Raw genomic sequence first — 22,721 nt, 5'->3', positions numbered from 1 at the left:
ACAGAGCAGAAACGGACCGACTGATAAGACAAATACTTCAGGTCGACAGGAGTTATGCGGAGGCCCCAGAGGCAGGGCTTCTAAGGGAACAACAGAGGCTACAGGCGGAGTTTGGCTTGTGGGGAAGGCTGTGGAGCAGCTGAGGAAGGCGAGGGGGGCGATTAATGAATATGGGGAGAAGGCCGGCAGAATGCTTACATAGTGACTTCGAAAGAGGGATGCAGCCAGGGAGATTGGGAAAGTAAGGGACAGAGATGGGAACCTGATCAGAGATTCAGCAGGGGTTAATATGGGGTTCAAGGAGTTTTACAGCAGGCTGTATGAGTCGGAACCCCCAACTGGGCCAGAGGGGATGAGGCAATTCTTAGGGGGGCTGAAGTTCCCGAAGGTGGACGAAGGGTTGGTAGAAGGGCTGGGGGCCCCGATCGGGTTGGAAGAAATAGCAGAAGGGCTGAAGGCCGTGCAGTCGGGTAAAGCCCCGGGACGGAACGGGTACCCAGTGGAGTTTTATAAAATGTTATCTGTGGCAGGTACTGGGGCGCTTTGGGTTTGCACGGGGCTTCATCGACTGGGTTAGACTGCTGTATCAGGCACCCGTGGTGAGTGTACGGACGAATAAGTTGACATTGGACTATTTTAGGCTGCACCAGGGGACGAGGCTGGGATGCCCCCTCTCCCCACTGCTGTTTGTGTTGGCCATAGAACCGCTGGCAATTGCGTTGATAGCCTCAATGGGCTGGAAGGGGCTGGTTCGGGACGGGGGGGGGTGGAATGCAGAGTATCAGGATATGCAGACGACCTGCTCCTATATGTTTCGGACCCACTAGAAGGGATGGAAGAAATTATGTGGAATCTGGGGGAATTTGGCTGGTTTTCAGGTTATAAACTGAACATGGGGAAAAGTGAGATATTTGTGACCCAGGCAAGGAGGCAGGAGAGGTGCCGTTTAGAACGGTAGCGGGAAGCTTTCGGTATCTAGGCATCCAGGTGGCGCAGGAATGGGAACGGCTACACAAGTTAAATCTAACCCAACTGGTAGACCAAATGAAGGAAGATTTCCGAAGGTGGGACGTGCGCCCGTTGTCACTGGCTGGGAGGGTACAGACAGTGAAAATGACGGTCCTCCCGAGATTCCTGTTTGTGTTTCAGTGCCTCCCCATCCGTATTCCTCGGTCCTTCTTTAACCGGGTCAATAAGGTGATCTCTGGCTTTGTATGGGCGGATAAGACCCTGTGAGTAAAAAAGGGGATGCTGGAGCGCAGGAGGGCGGGCTGGCGCTGCCAAACTTTAGCAATTATTATTGGGTGGCAAATATAGCCATGATCAGGAAGTGGGTGGGGGGAGGTCGGTGTGGGAGCGGGTAGAGGCGGCATCATGCAAGGGCACTAGTTTGGGGGCATTCCCACCGGTACGGTACTCCACCAGCCCCGTGGTGGTATCGGCCCTGAGAGTCTGGGGCAATGGAGGAAACATGTGGGAGCAGAGGGAGCATCGGTCTGGTCTCCAGTCTGTAATAATCACCGGTTTGCCCCGGGGAGGTTAGATGGAGGGTTCTGGAGATGGTAGAGAGCAGGGATCGAGAGGATGGGAGATATGTTTATAGGGGGGAGCTTTCCTAGCCTGAGGGAGTTGGAGGAGAAATTTGAATTGACGGGAGGGAATGAGTTTAGGTACCTGTAGGTGCAGGACTTCTGACGCAGGCAGGTCTCAACCTTCCCGCTCCTACCACCAAGGGGGATACAGGACAGGGAAGTTTACAGAATGTGGGTGGGAGAAGGGAGGGTTTCGGACATTTATAAGGGGGGTCAGATGGTGTCAGAGGAAACGCAGATCGAGGAGCTGAAACACAAATGGGAAGAGGAGTTAGGAGGAGAGATAGAGGACAGTCTCTGGGTGGACGCATTGAGCATAGTTAACGCGTCCGCTTCATGTGCCAGGCTCAGCCTAATACAGTTCAAGGTCGTCCACCGGGCTCACATGACAGTGGCCCGGATGAGCTGGTACTTTGGGATAGAAGACAGGTGCGCAAGGTGTGTGGGAGGACCAGCGAACCATGTCCATATGTTCTGGGCATGCCCGAAGCTCAGGGGATTCTGGTAAGGGGTTTGCGGAGGTCATGTCCAAGGTGTTGAAAACAAGGGTGGCACTGAGTCCAGAGGTGACGATTTTCGGAGTGTCAGAAGACCCGGGAATCCAGGAGGACAAAGAAGCAGATGTTCTGGCCTTTGCCTCTCTGGTAGCCCGGAGATGGATATTATTAGCTTGGAGGGATTCAAAGCCCCTGAAGTCGGAGGCCTGGCTAACTGACATGGCTAGCTTTCTCTGTCTGGAGAAAATCAAGTTCGCCTTGAGAGGGTCAATGTTAGGGTTCGTCCGGAGGTGGCAGCCGTTCGTCGACTTCTGTGGGGAAAATTAACCGTCAGCAGAAGGGCGGGGGGGGGGGGGGGGGGGGGGGGATGCGGGGGGGGGGGGGTGCTGGGGTACAGTTTAGTTTAGAGCAGGGTGTTAGAAAAAGTGGGAAGACGGTTTTTGCACTCTGTTTATATTTGTATGTACATTGTTTCTTCTGTTTATTCATAAATACCTCAATAAAATGTTTGTATGAAGAAAAAAAATTACATTGACAACCGATTTAAGATTGTCAGTCGGGCTCAGTTTGGCACATTTGTGTGTACTGGAAGGCACATCTATTAATACACTCGGCCATGTACTTTGCAGACAGAAAGAACATAAACACACATTGCGCCTGTTTCAGCTAAACAAAATAAGATACAGCCTTTTGCTGGTTTCAACACAGGGCAATGCTTTGACCAATCAGGGTCAACTGCCTGGTTTAAATTTCAAACAATGCTTGGCAGTTAACTGTCAGTCTTCATCAACTAGTGCATTCTCCATGGCAATGCATCTATCTATCAGAGTCCACTTGTCAGCCAATTAGCACTCTCGTTTCATACAGTATAAAGTTGTTGTTTCTCCTGACATTAGTAATCTAGCGATTGCCCTGATGAGTTGACCCTGATTGGTCAAGCCAAAAAGCTTCAACAAAATTTATTTTTTCAGCACTACTCAAGTTCTGTACTACCACCCGACGACTTCATAAGTTCATATTTCTAGTTCTTAAAATAGTATTGCGTGAGCGTGATAACATGAAAAATAAAAGTACTTGGAGGGCATTTATATTTATTTTATTTTGAAATTCCCCAGTCATCTTAAAGATTCACTGTGGGATTCTCCGGTCCGCCAGTAGCGTTTTCCTACACGGCGCGTCCTCGCCGGCAGCAGGATTCTCCATTCCAGCAGTCGTCCAATGGGATTTCCCATTGTGGCCACGTGGGTGCGCTGTCGGCTGAGTGGAGGATCCCGCCCTTACTCTTCCTTCAAATATTTAACATAGTTAAATGTCCATATTTGATTCGATGGATGTCAGTTTTTTTCAATAGAAATTCACAGGAAAAGAAAATTTCCAAAAATATTGGGTGGGATTCTCCTTTCCAGAAACGAAAGTATTGATGCCGGGACTAAATCGGTGGACTTCTATGACAACAAAATCGGCGCCGGTCTTGGAACAATTCATGATCTGTTAATGGGCTAGCCACCGGTGCCAGGTGGAACATGATCGACTCCAATGAAAAACGGAGTCCCATTCAACGGAGTCGGGATTGGCACTCGAGAGGCTGACAAGCTGCAGCCGCATAGCCACTCCCCACACACACTCACCCCAGCCAACAAGATGGCAGCAAGAAGAGCAGCACCCCAGTTTGCGGACACAGAGCTCGAGACCCTGTTGGACGCCATGGATGAGAACGCAGTCCACCTTGTTTCCCAGGGTGGGAATGAGGCTGCCACCCACCGCCTTACCCCCGGCCTGGGCACAGGTGGCAGAAGCCGTGAGCGCCATGGGCCCCGCCACCAGGACCAGACAGCAGTGCCGGAAGAGGTTGCATGACCTCCTCAGGGCGGCCAGGGTGAGTGGGCAGCACCATCTCCTGGCACAAACACCCGGCCCACACACCTGTCACCCCCCCCCCCCCCCCCCCCCACCTGGAGGGTGACCGAACCCCACCCGCCGGCAGTCTGTTCGCACCCTACCCAGCACCACATGCCAGCTCTCGGACCGCCCACCATGGTCAGGTGCCCTGTTCACAAATGCCACCAGCTGACCACCTCCTGCGCTGCACGTGTCCGACTGCCTAACACAGTGTGCTTTCTGTCTCCACCTCCCCACCCTGAAGGAGAAGGCAGCGCATAACCGAAGAGTGAGAGACAGAAGACAGGAGGGATACAACTGAATCTGGGGCCCCTCACCGTCGTGGAGCAGCGGGTACTGGGCGGAGGTCAGCATTGGTCAATGAAGTGAGCCCCCCATTGAGGTCCGGTGTCCCTATGGTACGGTGGCACACCCCCCCCTCACCTCCCCATACCAACCCCAATCCACCCACACACCACCCCCTTACCACATCCACACCAGCCCCTCACCACCCTCTCATCACACCCACACTACCCCACATCATCCACCATCCCAACCCGCGCTCCAATCAGGGGTCATGTCTTGTGCCTTGCGGGATCACCTGGCGACAAGGCGGGCCCTTCTGGTGTCCCCCACCTTGACCCCAACCCCAAGCAGATTCCAGCGACAAGGTGGCAACGGATAGCGAACGGCGCCCCCAAAGGCCAGCCCGAGACACCCGGAGCACTAGTCCGGGGATGACAACGACTTCCAGTCACAACTGTCTTCGACACCCTTGGTTAGGCATGCTAGTCAAAAGGCTCCTGGGCACTGTACACACCTCACACGTGCAGCAGTACATCAGGTGGAAGTAGGAACCCCGAGGGAGCGGACAGTAGGAGGGCAGCCCGACCCCAGGGATTATCTGCCGTCCAGCCAGGTCTTGGGCTTCTCGATAGGGCGGTCCCATCGATAATGAAGATGCAGACACACAGCCAGGGACTACATGAGGGATTATCAGCAACCATCTTGAGCCTGCATGTGCAGTTGAAGGAGTCCAACCACCCGCAGGGACAGGAGGCTGTGCCGACCATCTGTGCTACCCAGGCCAACACCGCACGGGTGGCATCTGCAGTGGAGGCCTTGGGGGTGAAGGTATTGACCATGGGTCAGGATGTCCAAGGCCTGGGGCACTCTGTGCAGGCAGTGGCCGAGACACAGGACAGGGCTGTCCTGACACAGGCAGATATGTACTAGGGCCAACTGTGCATTGCAGAGGAGTTCCAGAGCTTGGCGCAGTCACAACGGGCTATGGCTGAGGGCATCGACGCCATTGCACGATGCTGGCTGACCCGAGCCAATCCCCGGGGGAATGTGCCACAGTCACTGAGTGATGTGGCACTGTCCCAGAGGGAGGTGGCCCAGTCCTGTGCTCTATGGCCGTGAGCATTGAGACTCTGGTCGAGACAAGAGCAGGCCTCCAGGACTGGCAGCGCCAGGTGGCGGGAAAGCCTCAGGAGTTCGCTCCGGTCCCACGTCCAGCCCATGGAAAAGCCCGCTGCATTGGCGTTGTTGTAGCGTCGGTCTGTGGCCTCCGGATAGGCGTCATCAGCCACGATTGCAGCGGATAACCTCTATCGCCCAGAAGCCAACCCCTCACCTGGGGATGCACCTCAAGGTTGTCAGGTGAAGGCGTTGTGCACTCTGCCTAGATATTGTGCACAGATGTGCATGATGTGCAGCTCATGGTTACACACCTGCTGCACGTTCATCAAGTGGAACCCTTTCTGTTTTGTGAAGACCGGCTTATCATGGGCTGGTGCTCGTAGGGGGACATGCATCCGTCAATCACCCCCTGGACCTGGGGCATCCCGGTGATGGCTGCGAAACCCATTGCCCAGGCACCTTGGTGGGCTCAGTCAACATTAAATTTGATCTATTGTACCAAGTGGGCATAAAGTGCCTCTGAGATGGTGCAGATGTCCCTGTGCACCGAGGTATGCGAGATCCCAAATAGGTCCCCTCTCGGTGCGTGGAACGACCCAGTGGCGTAAAGCTTCAGGGTGACCTTTACCTTGACGGCCACCGGGAGCAGGTGTCCTCCTCCATAACCTTGTGGTGCCAGGTGCACCAAGATCCTGCAGATATGTTGCATGGTCCCCCTGCTCAGCCGGAGTCTTCGCCGGCATGCCCAGTCTGACACGTCCTCGAATGACTGGCGCTGCTGGTACACACGAGGCCTGATGTGGCACCTCTTTTCCACCTCCTCCTCGGTCTGTTAGGTAACAAGCTCTCCATCCTCAGTGCTCCAGTTCCTCTGGGGAAGACTCCGCTGCTGCAGGGTTCTCCCGAAGCAGCTCCTGCTTGTACAGCCTCAGTGCTGTGGTGGCTAGAGCAGTGTTCTTCAAACTTTTTTTCTTAGGATCCATTTTTACAACCGGCCAACCTTCGGGACCCAACCCGGCCGACCTTCGCGACCCACTCCGGCCGACCTGAGCGACCCACCATTTTCTCTTACCTTGTTTGCTGCTGACATAAATGGAGGAAATGGTTTTGGGTCCCTTTGGCCCTCGTACACGCTCCTCCAATGGAACCTGTTGGATGAAGGTGAAGCCTTCTGGTGTCGGAAAGTATGGAGTCTCCATCTGTCCAAAGTTCTGCAGTTTTTCCTGTAAAATTTTATCAAATAAACCCCCCCCCAAACCTGTAAAAAAAAAATAAAAAAATGAATAAAATGAATAAAACCCCCCGAACGTGTAAAACAAAAAGCTGCGACCGTTTAAAAAAATGCAGCCGCACTGCGCATGCGTGCCCGATCATCGGTGCGCATGCGCATAGACTGATGCATGAGGACACCAAGGTCTTGCTGAGTATCCACCTCTCTCAATTTACACCCATTCTGCCTTCCTATTTTTGCTACCGAAGAGGATAACCGTACATTTATCCACATTATACTGCATCTGCCATGCATGTGCCCACTCACTCAACCTGTCCAAATCCCACTGAAGCATATCCATATTCTCCTCACAGTTCACCCTCTCACCCAACGTTGTATCATCTGCAGATTTGGAGATAATCTATTTAGTTCCCCCATCTAAATCATTAATGTATAATGTTAACAGTTGTCCCAGGACAGATTCCTGCGGTACCCCACTAGTCACTGCCTGCCAATCGGAAAAAGACCCATTTGTTCCAACTTTTTGCTTCCTACCTACTAACCAGATTTCTGTCCATCTCAAGACACTAGCCACATCGGCACGGTGGCACAGTGGTTAGCACTGCTTTCTCACAGCTCCCGGGTTCAATTCTGGCCTCGGGTGACTGTGTGGAATTTGCACTTTCTCCCCGTATCTGCGTGGGTTTCCTCCGGGTGCTCTGGTTTCCTCCCACAGTCCAAAGATGTGTGGGTTAGGTGGATTGGCCATGCTAATTTGCCCCTTAGTGGCCAAAAGGTTAGGTGGGGTTACTGGGTTACGGGGATAAGGTGGAGGCGTAGCCTTAAGTAGGGTGCTCTTTCCAACGGCCAGTGCAGACTCGATGGGCCGAATGGCCTCCTTCTGCACTGTAAATTCTATGAATCCCATGCACTTTAACTTTACACAGCAATCTGCTATGTGAGACCTTGTCGAAAACCTTCTGAAAGTCTAAATAAACCACATCCCACCGGTTCTCCCTGGTCAACTCTACGAGTTACATCTTCAAAGAATTCTAGTGGATTTGTCAAGCACGATTTCCCTTTCGTAAATCCATGCTGATTTTGTCTGATTATACCACTGCTTTCCAAATGCTGTGCTATGAAATCCTTGATAATGAACTCTCGCAACGTCCCTACTGCCGATGTTAGGCTCACTGGTTTATAATTCCTTGTTTCCCCTCTACCTCCCTTTTTGAATAGTGGGGTTATATTAGCTACCCTCGAGCTACAGGAATCATTCCAGGGTCCAAAGAATTTTTGAAAATGACCACCAATGGATCTACGATTTCTAAAGCCACTTCCTTAAGAACTCTGGGATGAAGATCAATAGGCTCTGGAGATGTATCCACCTTCAATCCCATCCCATTAATTTCCCCAAAACTATTGCTCTACTAATATTAATTTTCTTCATCTCCTCACTAAAACTTCTCAGAACTTCTGGTACATTATTCATGTCTTCCTTTGTGAAGACAGAAGCAAAGTACGAATTTTGTTCCTCAGCCATTTCTTTGTTCCCTGTTATGAATTTGCGTGTTTCTGACTGTGAGGGGCCACCATTCCTTCTTATTAATCTTTTTCTCTTTACATTCCTATAAGAAACTTTTCCAGTCAGTTTTTATATTCCCTGCTAGCTTACTTTCATATTGTATTTGCACCTTCTTGATCAATTCCTTGGTCCGTCTTTGCTGAATTATAAACTGCTTCCAATCCTCAGGTCTATTGCTTTTTCTTGCTAATTTGTATGCCTCTTCTTTTAATCTAATACTATCTCTAATTTCCCTTGTAAGACATGGTTATACCATAGTTCCCTTTCTACTCTTGCACCAAATAGGAATAAACAACTTTTGGAGCTCATCTATTCGTTCTTTAAATGCCTTCCACTGCCTGTCCTTCCTTTCAGTAACGTTTCCCAGTCCATCATAACCAATTCTTGCTGAGACCATCATTGTTACTTTTATTGAGATTCAGGACCCTGGTCTCAGAATCAAATACCTCACTATCTACCTTGATAAAGAATTCCATTATATTATGGTCACTCATCCCCAAGGGTTCTCTCACAACTAGAATGCCAACTAATCCTTTCTCATTGCACAACACTCAGTTCAAGATGGCCTGTCCCTTGTTGGGGTTCATCAATGTATTGGTCCAGAAGACCATCCCATATACACTCCAGACATTCCTCCTCTATTGTGTTGTGACTAATTTGACTACCCAATCTATATGCAGATTAAAGTCACCCATAATCACAGATGTTTCTTTATTACATGCATCTCTGACTTCTTGTCTACTGCTATTCTCAACATTACCACTGAAGTTTGGATGTGTGGAGATGTAGAATTTTATGTATATTTAAATGACCTAGAATTTAATTTGTGCCTCATTACTGCATAGATGTCGTCAATGTGTCCTTTATTTGCTATGTGATATTTTAAAACCTTATTAAAACCATATATTACACGAGCACTATTCGTATTCTACCATCAAATTGACATTTTAATATTTTTTTTGCTTGTTTTTCATACAGTGTTTTCATTCCAGGTTGCCCTCATGGTGGCTAATGAATTCTGGGAACAGGGTGATCTGGAACGAACAGTTTTACAGCAACAGCCGATCGTAAGATCTCAATATTTAATGCCAACTTAACATTGTTTCAAATTGACAGCTAGATTTCTTGGATAATTAGCGATACATGTTATACAAAAAGAGTTAGCTGAGGAAAGCACAATAAAACACAACTTACACATCTCTGAATTGAACCTTTAGAACACTGCACTAATATAGCAACACAGCATATATAACTTTGAGGATGCATAATGTAGAATTAGATTTCATATCAATCAATAAAGATTCACTAATGAAATACATTATCAAATTAAAAATCTTGGCTACTTATTCTTTAAACAGCCCATGATGGACAGAAACAAAGGGGGTGAACTCCCCAAACTACAAGTTGGTTTCATCGACTTTGTGTGTACATTTGTGTATAAAGTAAGTATAATGGCTGTTTTATTCCCTATCTGGTCTGAATCAGAATCGTGCAATTGTTACAAGCAGGAGGAGGCCATTCAGCCCATTATACCTTTGTCAGCTCTCTGCAAGAACAATGCAACTCTTATCCTACTCCTCAGCCCTTTCCCTTGAGCTCTGAAAATTTACTCTCTTCAGTTGATTATCTAATTCCCCTTTGAAAGCCACAATTAAATCTAGGTGCTGGCTTTTCTTAATTAAGCCTGGCGCAATGAAGGAGGACTGGAACCAATGTTTGCTAGCGCTGTTGGGGAGCGTTTAAACTAATGTGGCACGGGGGGTGGGAACCGATGCTGGAAATCAGAGGATAGTAAAGAGGGGATAGAAACAAAAGCTAGTAAGGAGAAAAGTGGAAGGCAGAGGAACAGACTGAACTGCCCAATATGGCAGGGGGGTTGGAACCAGAGCAGTAGGTCAGCGGGAGAAATAACTGAGGGAGAGCTACAGACTAAAACCAATAAGATTAAGAGGAAGAGCAGGCAGGGAATGGTTGTTCAACGCAGCGGGGCTGGTGGGCTGAAGTGTGTTAGTTTCAATACGAGAAGTATTTCAGATTAAATTAGAGCTTGGATTAGTACATGGAATTATGATGTTGTTGCTGTTACAGGAACTTGGTTGAAAGAGGGACAGGATTGGCAACTAAACTTTCCAGGATTTAGATGCTTCAGGCAGGATAGAGAGGGATGCAAAAGGGGTGGGGGAGTTGCATTATTGGTTAAGGAGAATATCACAGCTGTGCTGATGAAGGACACCTTGGAGGGTGCAGGCAGCGAGACAATCTGGGTAGAGCTCAGGAATAGGAAGGGTGCTGTCGCAATGTTGGGGGTTTACTACAGACCTCCTAACAGCCAATGGGAGATAGAGGAACAAATATGCAGACAGATCTTGGTGATTTTAACTTTCCCTATATTGACTGGGACACACTTACTGCTGGAGGCATGGATGGAGCAGAATTTATAAGGAGTGCCCAGGAGGGTTTCATGAAACAATATGTAAATAGCCCAACTCGGGAAGGGGCCATATTAGATCTGGTGCTGGGGAATGAGCCCGGCCAGGTGATTGAAGTTTCAGTAGGAGATCACTTCGGGAACAGTGATCATAATTCTGTAAGTTTTAAGCTGCTTATGGAATAAGGACAAGAATGGTCCTCAGGTGAAGGTTTTAGACTGGGGGAAGGCTAATTACAACAACATTAGGCAGGATCTGGAAAGTGTTCATTGGGCGAGGCTGTTTGAGGGAAAATCAATATCCGGCCTGTGGGAGGCTTTCAAATGTCAGTTGATTAGAATTCAGGACTGGCATGTACCTGTGAGGATGAAAGATAAGGGTAGCAAGTATAGGGAACCCTGGATAAGGAGGGATATTATGAACCTTGTCAAAAAGAAAAAGGAAGCATTTGTAAGGTCTAAAAGGCTTAGGATAGATGAAGCCCTGAAGAATATAAAGAAAGTAGGAAGGAACTTAAGGTAGGAGTTAGGAAGGCTAAAAGGGGTCATGAAATGTCATTGGCAAACAGGATTAAGGAAAATCCTAAGGTGTTTTATACATATGTAAAGAGCAAGAGGATAGCCAGAGAATGGGTTGATCCATTCAAGGATATTGGAGGGAATCTACGTATGGAACCAGAGGAAATGGGTAGGATACTAGATGAATACTTTGCCTCAGTATTCACCAAAGAGAAGGACTTGGTGGATGAGGAGTATAGGGAACAGTGTGTAGAGATTCTGAGTCATGTTGATATTAATAAAGAGGAGGTGTTGGGCATCTTAAAAAGCATTAAAGTAGGTAAGCCCCCAGGGCCTGATGGGATCTACCCCAGAATGGAGGCAAGGGAGGAAATTGCTGGTGTCTTGACAGTAATCTTTGTATCCTCATTGACTCAGATGAAGTTCCAGAAGACTGGAGAGCAGCCAATGTTGTTCCATTGTTTAAGAAGGGCAGGAGGGATAATTATAGGCCAGTGAGCCTTGCGTCAGTGGTAGGGAAATTATTGGAAAAGATTCTTAGAGACAGGATTTACTCACATTTGGAAACAAATGGACTTATTAGTGACGGACAGCATGGTTTTGTGAAGGGGAGGTCGTGCCTCACTAATTTGATTGAGTTTTTCGAGGAAGTGACAAAGATGGTAGATGAGGGAAAGGCAGTAGATGTTGTATACATGGACTTCAGTAAAGCCTTTGACAAGGTATGTCATGGTAGACTGGTACAAAAGGTGATGCCACATGGGATCAGAGGAGAGCTAGCAAGTTGGATACAGAACTAACTTGGGCACAGAAGACAGAGGGTAGCAGTAGAAGGGTGCTTTTCTAAATAGAAGGCTGTGACAAGCGGCATTCCACAGGGATCAGTTCTGGGACCTTTGTTGTTCGTAGTGTCTATAAATGATTTGGAAGGACGCACGCGATGATCATGTGTCTCTGACGCTCAGCCTCTGCAGGCCTCTCGATCTCCTCAAGCGTTCAAGCCGGTTTGACACTCTCCATGCCGCGAGGAAGCCGGGGCCGAGCGAGCTGCCCTGCTCGTGTCCCTGCCCCTACTCGCCCTCTACCAACAGCAGTTGCTGCTGCCCCAATGCAGCCCTGGCAGCCAGGCCTGATGGCACAGATGGCTACCACAGCAGCTGGAGTGGCGGTGGGATCAGCGGTTGGCCATGTGATGGGGTGTGCGCTAACTGGGGCCTTCAGTGGAGGAAGCAGCTCAGAGCCAGCCAAGGCAGACGTTACCTATCAGGAGCCTCCACTAGCAGATGCTCCGGCACAGCCACAGACCCAGCAGAATATGCCGTGCCAGTTTGAAATGAAGCAATTCCTGGAGTGTGCCCAGGACCAGCATGACTTGACCCTTTGTGGTGGCTTCAATGAGTGCTGAAACAATGTAAATTTCCACATGATCTATCCTAAAGTGGGAGCTGCTGGTTGGGAGTCTGGAGGATATGAGAAGGGAAAGCTGGACTGAATGACTCTAAAACCCATTGTGATATAATGATGAGATTGTGGCGATCTCAGTTGTACACAGTCACTCGATGTGAATAAAATATTCTTGCGATCGGAAAAAAAAAAAAAATAAATAAATAAATGATTTGGAAGAAAATGTAGTTGGTCTGGTTAGTAAGTTTGCAGCTGACACAAAAATTGGTGGAGTTGCGGATAGTGAAGAGGATTGTCAGAGGATACAGCAGGATATAAACTAGTTGGAGTCTAAGGCGGAGAAATGGCAGGTGGAGTTTAATCCAGACAAGTGTGAGGTAATGCACTTTGGAAGGTCCAATGCATTAGGAATTACACAGTAAATGGTAGAACTCTTGCGAGTATTGACAGGCAGAGAGACCTGGGTGTGCATGCCCACGCATCAGTGAAAGTGGCAACGCATGTGGATAAGGTGGTCAAGAAGGCATATAGCATGCTGGCCTTCATTGGCCGGGGCATTGAATATAAAAATTGGCAAGTCATGTTGCAGTTGTACAGGACTTTAGTTAGGCCTCATTTGGAGTATTGTGTACAATTCTGGTTGCCACACTACCAGAAGGATGTGGATGCTTTGGATAGGGTATAGAAGCGGTTTACTAGGATGTTGCCTGGTATGGAGGGCATTAGCTATGAGGAGAGGTTAGATAAACTCAGTCTGTTCTCACTGGAATGATGGAGGTTGAGAGGCGACCTGATAGAGGTCTACAAGATTATGAGTGACGTGGACAGAGTGGATAGAGAGATGGCTGGAAATCCGTGCACGAGGCCAATGGAAATTTTCCGTTCCGCCAACAGAAAATCCCATGGTGGACTGGATCGTAAAATTTACCCCAGTGTATCGTAAGGTTTTGGTTAGTTCTGGAAAAGGACAAAAGCTTAATTGGAGGGATGGCCAAGGGCTGTGCAATCTAGATACTAAGCATTGAAAAGCTTTTCTTCATTCTACCTCTGGCAAAAGAACCATTCACCTTCAATTGGAGTCCTCTGGTTCTCAACCTTCCACTAATGGGAAACACATGGTAGCACAGTGGTTAACACTGCTGCCTCACAGCACCATGGATCCCCGTTCAAATTCTGTCGTTGGGTGACTGTCAGTGTGGAGTTTGCACATTCACACCGTGTTTGCATGGGTTTCCTCCGGGTGCTCCGGTTTCCTCCCACAGTGCAAAGATGTGCAGGTTAGGTGGATTGGACATGCTAAATTGTCCCTTAGTGTCCAGGGATGTATAGATTAGCCTAAGGGACAATTGGGATAGGGCAGGGAAATTGGCTTGGGTGGAGTTCTCTTTCAGAGAGTCGGTCCAGACCTGATGGGCCAAATGGCCTTCCTCCGCACTCTAGGTATTATATGATTTTATGCAACAGTTTCTCTCCATCTACTCTGCCTAGACCCTCATGAGTTTAAACACCCCAATCAAATCTCTCTTCTACCTTCTCTTCTCCAAGGAGAGCAAACCCCAAATCTTCAGCCTATCCAAATAACTGACGTCTCATCGCTGGTACTATTCTCATAAATCCTTTTGTCACTGTAATAATCCTCATGAGGCCCACAGGGATACCCTAATCAATCTCCTCTGGGACTCGCGGAATACAAGCTTCCCCACTTCATTCCATGTGCTTTAACTTTGCTGACAAGCTGATTATGTGGCACTCTATCAAATGCCTTTTGGAAATCCATGAACACAGGTATCCCATTACCGTCATCAATCTTCTCTGTTACCTCATCAAAAACTCAAAATAGTTAGCTAAACAAGATTTGCATTTAATAAATCCATGCTGGCTTTTCTCAATTAATCCACACTTGTTCATGACTGTTAATTTTGTCCCAGATTATCATTTCTAAGAGCTTCCCACCACTGATTTAAACTGGCTGGTCTGTAGTAAGCTTATCCTTACCCTTTTTTTTGTTTTGAATAAGAGCGCAACAGTTTTCGCAGTCCTCTGTGTCTAAGGGGTTTGTAAGATTTGCTCCACAACTTCTATCTCTACCTCCATTGATGCATCCCACCCAGTCCTGACTTATCATCTTTAACTACAGCCAACCTTTCTAATACCTCCTCCAGGTCAATTTTTAACCCATCCACTGTGTCTACTTCCTCCTCTTCCACTGTGACATTGGCTGAATTTTCTCCCTTGGTAAAGATGGATGCAAAGCATTAATTTAGTACTTCAAACATGCCTGTGCCTCAGGGCACAGATACCCTTTTTGATCCCAATTGTTGCCATCCATCTCTTATTCCCCCTTTACAATTAATATACCTATAGAAGGCTTTGGATTTCCTTTTATGTTAGCTGCCTGTCTCTTCTCATACTCTCTCTTTGTTTCTCTTTTTACTTCTTTGAACATTCTATACTGAGCCTGGTTCTCACTTGTATGATCAACGTGACATCTGTCAAACACACCCTTTTTCTGCTTCACCTTTCTTTCTGTCTCTTTCAAAATCCAGGGAGCTTTGGCTTTGGTTGACCAAACTTTCCCTCTCTTGGGAATGTACTTCAACTGTACCAAACCACATCCTCTGTAACGGCAGTCCATTGTTTCATTACAATTTAGTCTGTCAGTCTTCAATTCGAACATTTAGATCTGTTCCCACCCCACTGAAATTGTCCATCTCCAATCAAGATCGTGTCAGTTTCCAAAACTAACCAAATCTTTATGATACAATGTCCGCTGTTCCCTAAATATTCCCTAATGACACTTGACTCACTTGACCAAACTCATTCTCTGGCATTAAATCCAACAATGACTCCTTCCTCATTGGACTGTAAATGTACTGATCAAAAGACTTCTCCTGAACACACTTCAGAACTTCTTCCCCTTTGTTGCCTTTCTGCTACTACCATCTCAGTCTAGATTAGGATAATTAAAATCCCACATCATCACTACTCTGTAGTCTATCCACCTCTCTGTGTAATTGTTCTGAATATTTGCTCCTCTACATCTTTCCCACTAGTTGGACAGCCTCTCTCCCCAACATGATAATATTCTCCTTGATCAACACTGCCCCCTTTTCTCCTTTCTTTCTTTGCTATCATTCCTTAGCACCTAATATCTAGGAATATTTAGTACCTGATCCTGTCCTTTTTGAGCCAGGTCTCTGTTTTCAACCTGTTTTATTTACCTCAATAATATATACTTATCCATGAACATTTTAACACCATTACTTCACCACTAAACTGACATTTAATACCTGGCTGCCTTTTGCAGGAATTTTCAAGATTCCATAAAGAAATAACACCAATGTATGCGGGACTCCAAAGCAACAGAGCTGAATGGAAATTACGAGCTGATGAGTATGATGCAAAGGTGAAGCTGATTGAAGAACAAAGAAAGGAACAAGAAGAAAAGGCTGTCAAAAAGGGTTAGGAGACTCTTCAATTTGTCATTTTTCTGAGTTCCAGTGAGACTCACTTTAGTTAGGTGCATCCTGTATTTGTTTACCCAGATTGGCATTTTTACTTTGTTCAAAACAGAACAACGGAAACCATTGCTAGCAATGATCAAATTGAGGACATACTTTGTTCTATTTACAGTAGACTGACATTAAGGTCAACTTACTGAGCTAACTACTGTTTCTCAAAGCCAACAGTCTCAATATTTTAAAACAACTTCCTACTATCATTCTGCTGGGACTTGTCCTGGAAGACTTGTGCACTGCACAGTTTTAGTGTCAATTGCTTATGTGCGGGAAAGAGCAGCAGAAAATGGCAAAGTTGATGCCTTCTTCCCTGGCTGCATGAAGACGTGAAGTAAGGAGGGGAAGTAAATACCTTAAATAGACTGAGAAAAATTAAGGACAATTTCTTGACCACACTTGACCTCAGAGTTAAGTAGGAGAGAGAGAAATAGAGAAAGAGTACAACTAATTATGTGATGCTTGAAAATAAAAGAGCAATGGATATGGGCTACAATCTTTCTCTAATACAAGCACAATGGCCCAAAATCTTCCATCCTTGTTCGCAGCTGGGATTTTCCAGTATTGCTGAGGGTGAATGGAGTTTTGGCTGGAACTTTGTTCCCGCTCGCAACAGGCCCTGCCACGGACAAGACTGGAGAATCCCAATATATTAAGAGTAAATAGATAGGATCAAAATATATTTCCTCCTTTGTGGACGAAACACAAACAGGTTCAGTGCTGATAACCCCAAAAACAGATAAGTCAGAAGTGTTATGTGAACACTTGGATTATTGTTTAGAAAATTCTTATTATGTATGTTAGGATCCTTGCAGAGAATCCTTTAAAAGAAATGAATCCTCACAATGCCAATGGAAAGAAAACTGATTGTCAAGAGTCATGTTTTGAAACTTTTACTCCAACAACCCAACTGAAATCAATATTATTCTAATATTAATTAACAATGTTAATTTGGTATTCCAAATCAAAAGGTAAATTTCATAGCCAATACAATGGAGCCTCATGTAGTTACAAGCACTTGCATTATTAACCACTCAAATGTGATACCATGGGAAATCTCACAGTCATTTCAATTTGGCCTTCATTTTATAGGATCACTCAGTACCCATCCAATTGTTCCTGCCCTTGAGTTCCATTCTCCAGGTGCTGTATTCAATCTGAAGTCCCCAGAAACGTTACACACCGACAAGATGCATGTCTATGAATCCTCTCTCATTTGGTTCACCACAGTCCTGATGGCACGGAATCCCTAAAGACTCCCTTGTCCAATCTCCTTTAAATGGTATGGTTGGCTCAGATAAAACTGAAACAGCAGCAATCTACAATTTCTTGCTCTTCCTGTCTTCAGTTCTCTATCCTTTCAAACTGTTTAACACACAGAAACATGGTCTTTGCTCAATTTCCCTACATGTGTGCAGCTCCAGAAACTCTCAAGACAAAACAATGTAGAAAATTGCCCAAATATGTCCTGTACAAAAGAACAGGACAAATCCAACCCGGCTAATTACCAACCCGTCTACTCTCAATCATCAGCAAAGGGATAGAAGGGGTCACCAACAGTGCTATCAAGCGGCACTTTCTCAGCAATAACCTGATCACTGTGCTCAGTTTGGGATCCACCAGGGTCACCCAGCTCCTGACCTCATTACAGCCTTGGTTCAAACATGTACGAAAGAGCTGAACTCCAGAGGTGAGGTGAAAGTGACCGAGTATGGCATCAAGGAACCCTAGCAAAACTGGAATCAATGGGAATCAGGGGGGAAACTCTTTGCTGGTTGAAGTCATACCTGGCACAAAGGTGGATGGTTGTGGTGGTCGGAGTCAATCATCTCAGCTCCAGGACATCATTGCAGGAGTTCCTCAGAGTAGTGTCCTAAGCCCAACCATCTTCACCAATGACCTTCCCTCCAACATAAGGTCAAAGTGGAACTGTACTCAGATGACTGCACAATGTTCAGTACATTTGCAAATCCTCAGATACTGAAGGAGTCCATGTCCAAATGCAGCAACACCTGGACAATATCCAGGTTTGAGCTAACAAGTGGCAAATAACATTCGCGCCACACAAGTGCCAGATATCTACCATCTCCAACAAGACAGGATCTAACCATCGCCCTTTGAAATTCAATGGCATTACCATTGCGGAATCCCCCACCTTCAACATTCTGGGAGTTACCATTGACCAGAAACTGAACTGGACTAATCATATAAATACTGTGGTACCAGGGCAGGTAAAACCCTCAGGATCCTGGGGCAAGTAACTCATCTACTGGCCCCCCCAAAGCCTGTCCACCCTCTACAAGGCACAATTAAGAAGTGTAATGGAATACTCTCCACTTGCCTGGATGGTGCAGCTCCAACAACACTCACGAAACTCAAGACCACCCAAGATAAAGCAGCCTGCTTGATTTCTACCCCTTCCACAAACATTCAATCCCTCCACCACTGACGAACAGTGGCAACTGTGTGTGCCATCTACAAAATGCACTGCAGGAACCCACCAAGGTTCCTTAGGCAGCACCTTCCAAACCCACGACCACTGCTATCTAGAGAGCCAAGAGTATCAGGTACCCTGGGAACAACACCACCTGGAAGTTCCCCTCCAAGTCATTCACCATCCTGACTTGGAAATAATGAAATGAAATGAAAATCGCTTATTGTCACAAGTAGGCTTCAAATGAAGTTACTGTGAAAAGCCCCTAGTCGTCACATTCCGGTGCCTGTTCGGGGAGGCTGGTACGGGAATTGAACCGTGCTGCTGGCCTGCCTTGATCTACTTTCAAAGCCAGCGATTTAGCCTTGTGCTAAACAGCCCCAGTTTATATATATAACAGAAATATATTACTGTTCTTTCACTGTCGTTGGGCAAAATCCTGGAACTCCCTCCCTAACAGCAGTTTGTGTACATCTACACCTCAGGGACTGCAGCGTTTAAAGCGGCAGCTCACCACCACCTTCTGATGGGAAACTAGGGATGGACAATAAATGCTGGCCAGCCAGCGATGCCCACATCCCGTAAATGAATTTAAAAAAATCTTGATTGACACTTAATCCACCACCTTAAACACTCACTCCCTCCATAACCAATGCTGAAAGGCTGCAGTGTGCGCCATCTCTATAAGATGCATTCCAGAAACTCGCCCAAGGATCCTTTGACAGCATTTTCTAAATGCACAACCTTCACATCTAGCAGACGTGTGGGAATACCACTCCTTTTAAGCTCCTCTCCAAGTCACATACTATCCTGAATTGCAATGACATTCCCATTGCTTCACTGTCACCGTGTCAAAAACCTGGAAAATCCTCCCTGAAGGCGGAGTGGGTATACCCAAAGCACATGGATTTCAATAGTTCACAAAGCAACTCACTACCAGCTTCTCAAGGGTAAGTAGATATGAGCAATACATTGTTTATTCCAGCGATTCTCACATTCCCAGAATGAATGTAGAATTATTTATAGATATTTTTAATTACATAGTTTATATTTCATAATCATATTGCAGCAGGATGTTTTCACTTTAAGCTTTTTAAACCTAGTTTGTGTAACAAGTCAAGATAAAGAAAACTGAGATCTGACTCGCTTTATCTTCCTGCAGCTGCAAATGAAGAAGTAGGAGATGGATACAAGCGAAATGAAGGGAAACATGAAGGAAAATCCAGAACGTGTGAAATATTTTAGCAACTTTCTAAATGGATGCCTCTCAAGGCATATTGCAAACTGCTTAACAATGACTCCCAGAAAGATACATTTGATTGCGAGCACATGTTCAACAAATGTTTAAGCAATATGTTGTAATATATTTTGTTCTTGGGATGTGAGCATTGCTGGCAAGGCCACCACTTATGTCTACGACCGACACTGTCAATATGTATTTCCAGAGGTCTTATAATAAGGTTCAAAATACAGATTATCAGCAAAAATAGAACTTCACAATTAGAGGCGACTTTGTGCATTGATCTGGAAATTGCAGGTAGAAGACAAAGATTAGGAATGCAGGGTGATCTGATTGGCGAGGTATGATAAATGGTGTTCCACTGTGATCTGTATATCCACGGTGCCTGTGAACTAAATTAAGAGGGGCAGTAAATTGTGCAGAAAGGAAGCAGAATATTGCAAAGGAACTCAGATAAATTGAGGAAGTTGTAATACAATGTCAGAAGAAGTTCAGTGTGGGGAAGTGTGACGGTTTGGAGCCAGGAAAATTGAACTGATATGTTTTCTTCATGCTGGGAGATTGGGAACTGTGGAAGAACAAACCTACTTGATTCCATGCACAGAAATTATTAAAAACCAGGTACAACTAGTCTAATGAAATAATTGCCTTTCTCTCAAGGAGGTCAGTAAAATCTAAAGGTGTTACGAGACTCTAAAGACATCAAGGGGTATGGGGAGGGCACTGGAGTATGGCTTTGAGATATAGAATCAGCCATGGTCACGTTAAATGGCAGAGCAGTCTCGCAGGGCCAAATGGCCTACTCCTGCTCCTACTTTCTATGTTTCTATGTTAGATAAAGGAGATGAAGTTTTTTTTAGGTTTTTTTTTAGTATTTCTTTATTCTCCTCCTTTTCGCATTTTCTCCCAAATTTACACCCACCAACAATAAACAATAATCAGTAATGAACAATAATCAGTAACAAATATGTCAATCCCCATATCGATAACAACGATCCCATCCTCCCACCAAACCCCAAACATTCGCCCACATGTTCACAAAAAGGTATCAGGAATCACCCATGGCCACCATTAACACCCACCGCCCCCAACCAACTGATGTTCGATGTTATCCAGTTCTTGAAAGTGCATAATGAATAACGCCCATGAATTGTAGAACCCCTCCATCCTTCCCTTCAGTTCAAACTTAACCTTCTCAAGAGTCAAGAATTCCAACAGATCCCCCGGCCACGCCAGGGCACAGGGTGGAGAGGCTGCCCTCCAACCCATCAGGATCCGCCTTCGGGCGATCAACGAGGCAAAGGCTACAACATCTGCCTCCGCACCCGTTTCCAACCCTGGCTGATCCGACACCCCGAATATGGCCTCCCGGGAGCCTGGGTCCAATTTCACGTGCACCACTTTAGAAATTATCCTAAAAACCTCCTTCCAGTAATCCTCCAGCATTGGACAAAACATATGAACGTGATTAGCGCCCCCCCCCCCCCCCCCCCCCCCCTCAACGTTCACACACATCTTCTACTAATTCAAAGAATCAGCTCATCCTCACCCTCGTGAGGTGTGCTCTGTATACCACCTTCAGCTGTATCAGTCCCAACCTCGCGCACGAGGTAGAGGTATTCACTCTCCGGAGCACCTCACACCAGAACCCCTCCTCCATATCCTCTCCCAACTCTTCCTCCCACTTTGCTCTGGTCCCTTCCTGCGGTGCCTTCTCCTCCTCCAAAATAGCTCCGTAGACCGCTGACACTATCCACTTCTCCAGTCCCCCTGTCGTCAGCACCTCCTCCAGCAATCCGAAGGCCGGCTCCTCTGGGAAGTTCTGTATCTCCTTTCTGGCAAAATCTCGAACCTGCATGTATCTAAACATTTCCCCCTGCTCCAGCCCATACTTCGCTTCCAGCTCCTTCAATCCTGCAAATCGACCCCTAAGAAACGAATCCTTCAGTGTCTTAATCCTCTTCTCCTCCCGTTTCCGAAAATTTCCATCCCACCTCCCTGGCTCAAATCTGTGGTTCCCCCGAATCGGCATTCCCCTTGACCCTGCCCCCAACCCGAAGTGTTGGCGAAACTGCCTCCAAATTCTCAATGAAGCTATTATTACTGGACTACCTGAGTATTTCCCTGGGGCTATCGGGAGCGGCGCTGTTGCCCAGTGCTTTCAATCCCAACCCCCTGCACAAACTCTCCTCCATTCTGACCCACTGGGAATCAACCCCTCTTACCCAGCTCCGAACCTTCTCCACATAAAGGGGATGAAGTTTTGCTTCAGATGTATAGAAACTTGGTCAGACAGGAGTACTCTTCAGTTCTGGGCACCACACCACAGAAAGTATTTAGAACAAGAACAAAGAACAAAGAAATGTACAGCACAGGAACAGGCCCTTCAGCCCTCCAAGCCCGTGCCGATCATGCTGCCTGACTAAACTACAATCTTCTACACTTCCTGGGTCCGTATCCCTCTATTCCCATCCTATTCATGTATTTGTCAAGATGCCCCTTAAATGTCACTATCGTCCCTGCTTCCACCACCTCCTCTGGTAGCGAGTTCCAGGCACCCACTACCCTCTGTGTAAAAAACTTGCCTCGTACATCTACTCTAAACCTTGCCCCTGTCACCTTAAACCTATGCCCCCTAGTAATTGACCCCTCTACCCCGGGGAAAAGCCTCTGACTATCCACTCTGTCTATGCCCCTCATAATTTTGTAGACCTCTATCAGGTCGCCCCTCAACCTCCTTTGTTCCAGTGAGAACAAACTGAGTTTATTCGACCGCTCCTCATAGCTAATGCCCTCCATACCAGGCAACATTCTGGTAAATCTCTTCTGCACCCTCTCTAAAGCCTCCACATCCTTCTGGTAGTGTGGCGACCAGAATTAAACACTATACTCCAAGTGTGGCCTAACTAAGGTTCTATACAGCTGCAACATGACTTGCCAATTCTTATACTCAATGCCCCGGCCAATGAAGGCAAGCATGCCGTATGCCTTCTT

At 46.6% G+C, this 22,721-nt stretch overlaps 1 protein-coding gene and 1 pseudogene across 1 annotated transcript in view; both read left to right on the top strand.

The window, feature by feature from the left end:
• Positions 1 to 20,450, top strand: part of pde6c (phosphodiesterase 6C, cGMP-specific, cone, alpha prime) — a 76,458-nt gene extending 56,008 nt beyond the window's left edge. The window contains exons 19-22 of the mRNA XM_072477694.1: positions 9,180 to 9,254; positions 9,546 to 9,629; positions 15,846 to 15,999; positions 19,650 to 20,450. Coding sequence (XP_072333795.1) covers positions 9,180 to 9,254; positions 9,546 to 9,629; positions 15,846 to 15,999; positions 19,650 to 19,732 — 396 coding nt within the window. The 3' untranslated portion in view covers positions 19,733 to 20,450. The remainder of the gene's footprint in view (positions 1 to 9,179; positions 9,255 to 9,545; positions 9,630 to 15,845; positions 16,000 to 19,649) is intronic.
• LOC140392421 (coiled-coil-helix-coiled-coil-helix domain-containing protein 2 pseudogene) lies at positions 12,153 to 12,740 on the top strand (annotated as a pseudogene).
• Positions 20,451 to 22,721: the final 2,271 nt, after the last annotated feature.

This window comes from Scyliorhinus torazame, chromosome 16, assembly GCF_047496885.1.
Source record: "Scyliorhinus torazame isolate Kashiwa2021f chromosome 16, sScyTor2.1, whole genome shotgun sequence".
Classification (NCBI taxonomy): Eukaryota; Metazoa; Chordata; class Chondrichthyes; order Carcharhiniformes; family Scyliorhinidae; genus Scyliorhinus; species Scyliorhinus torazame.
Note: the sequence above shows the minus strand (reverse complement) of the source record. Positions and strands in the feature narration are given on the sequence as shown.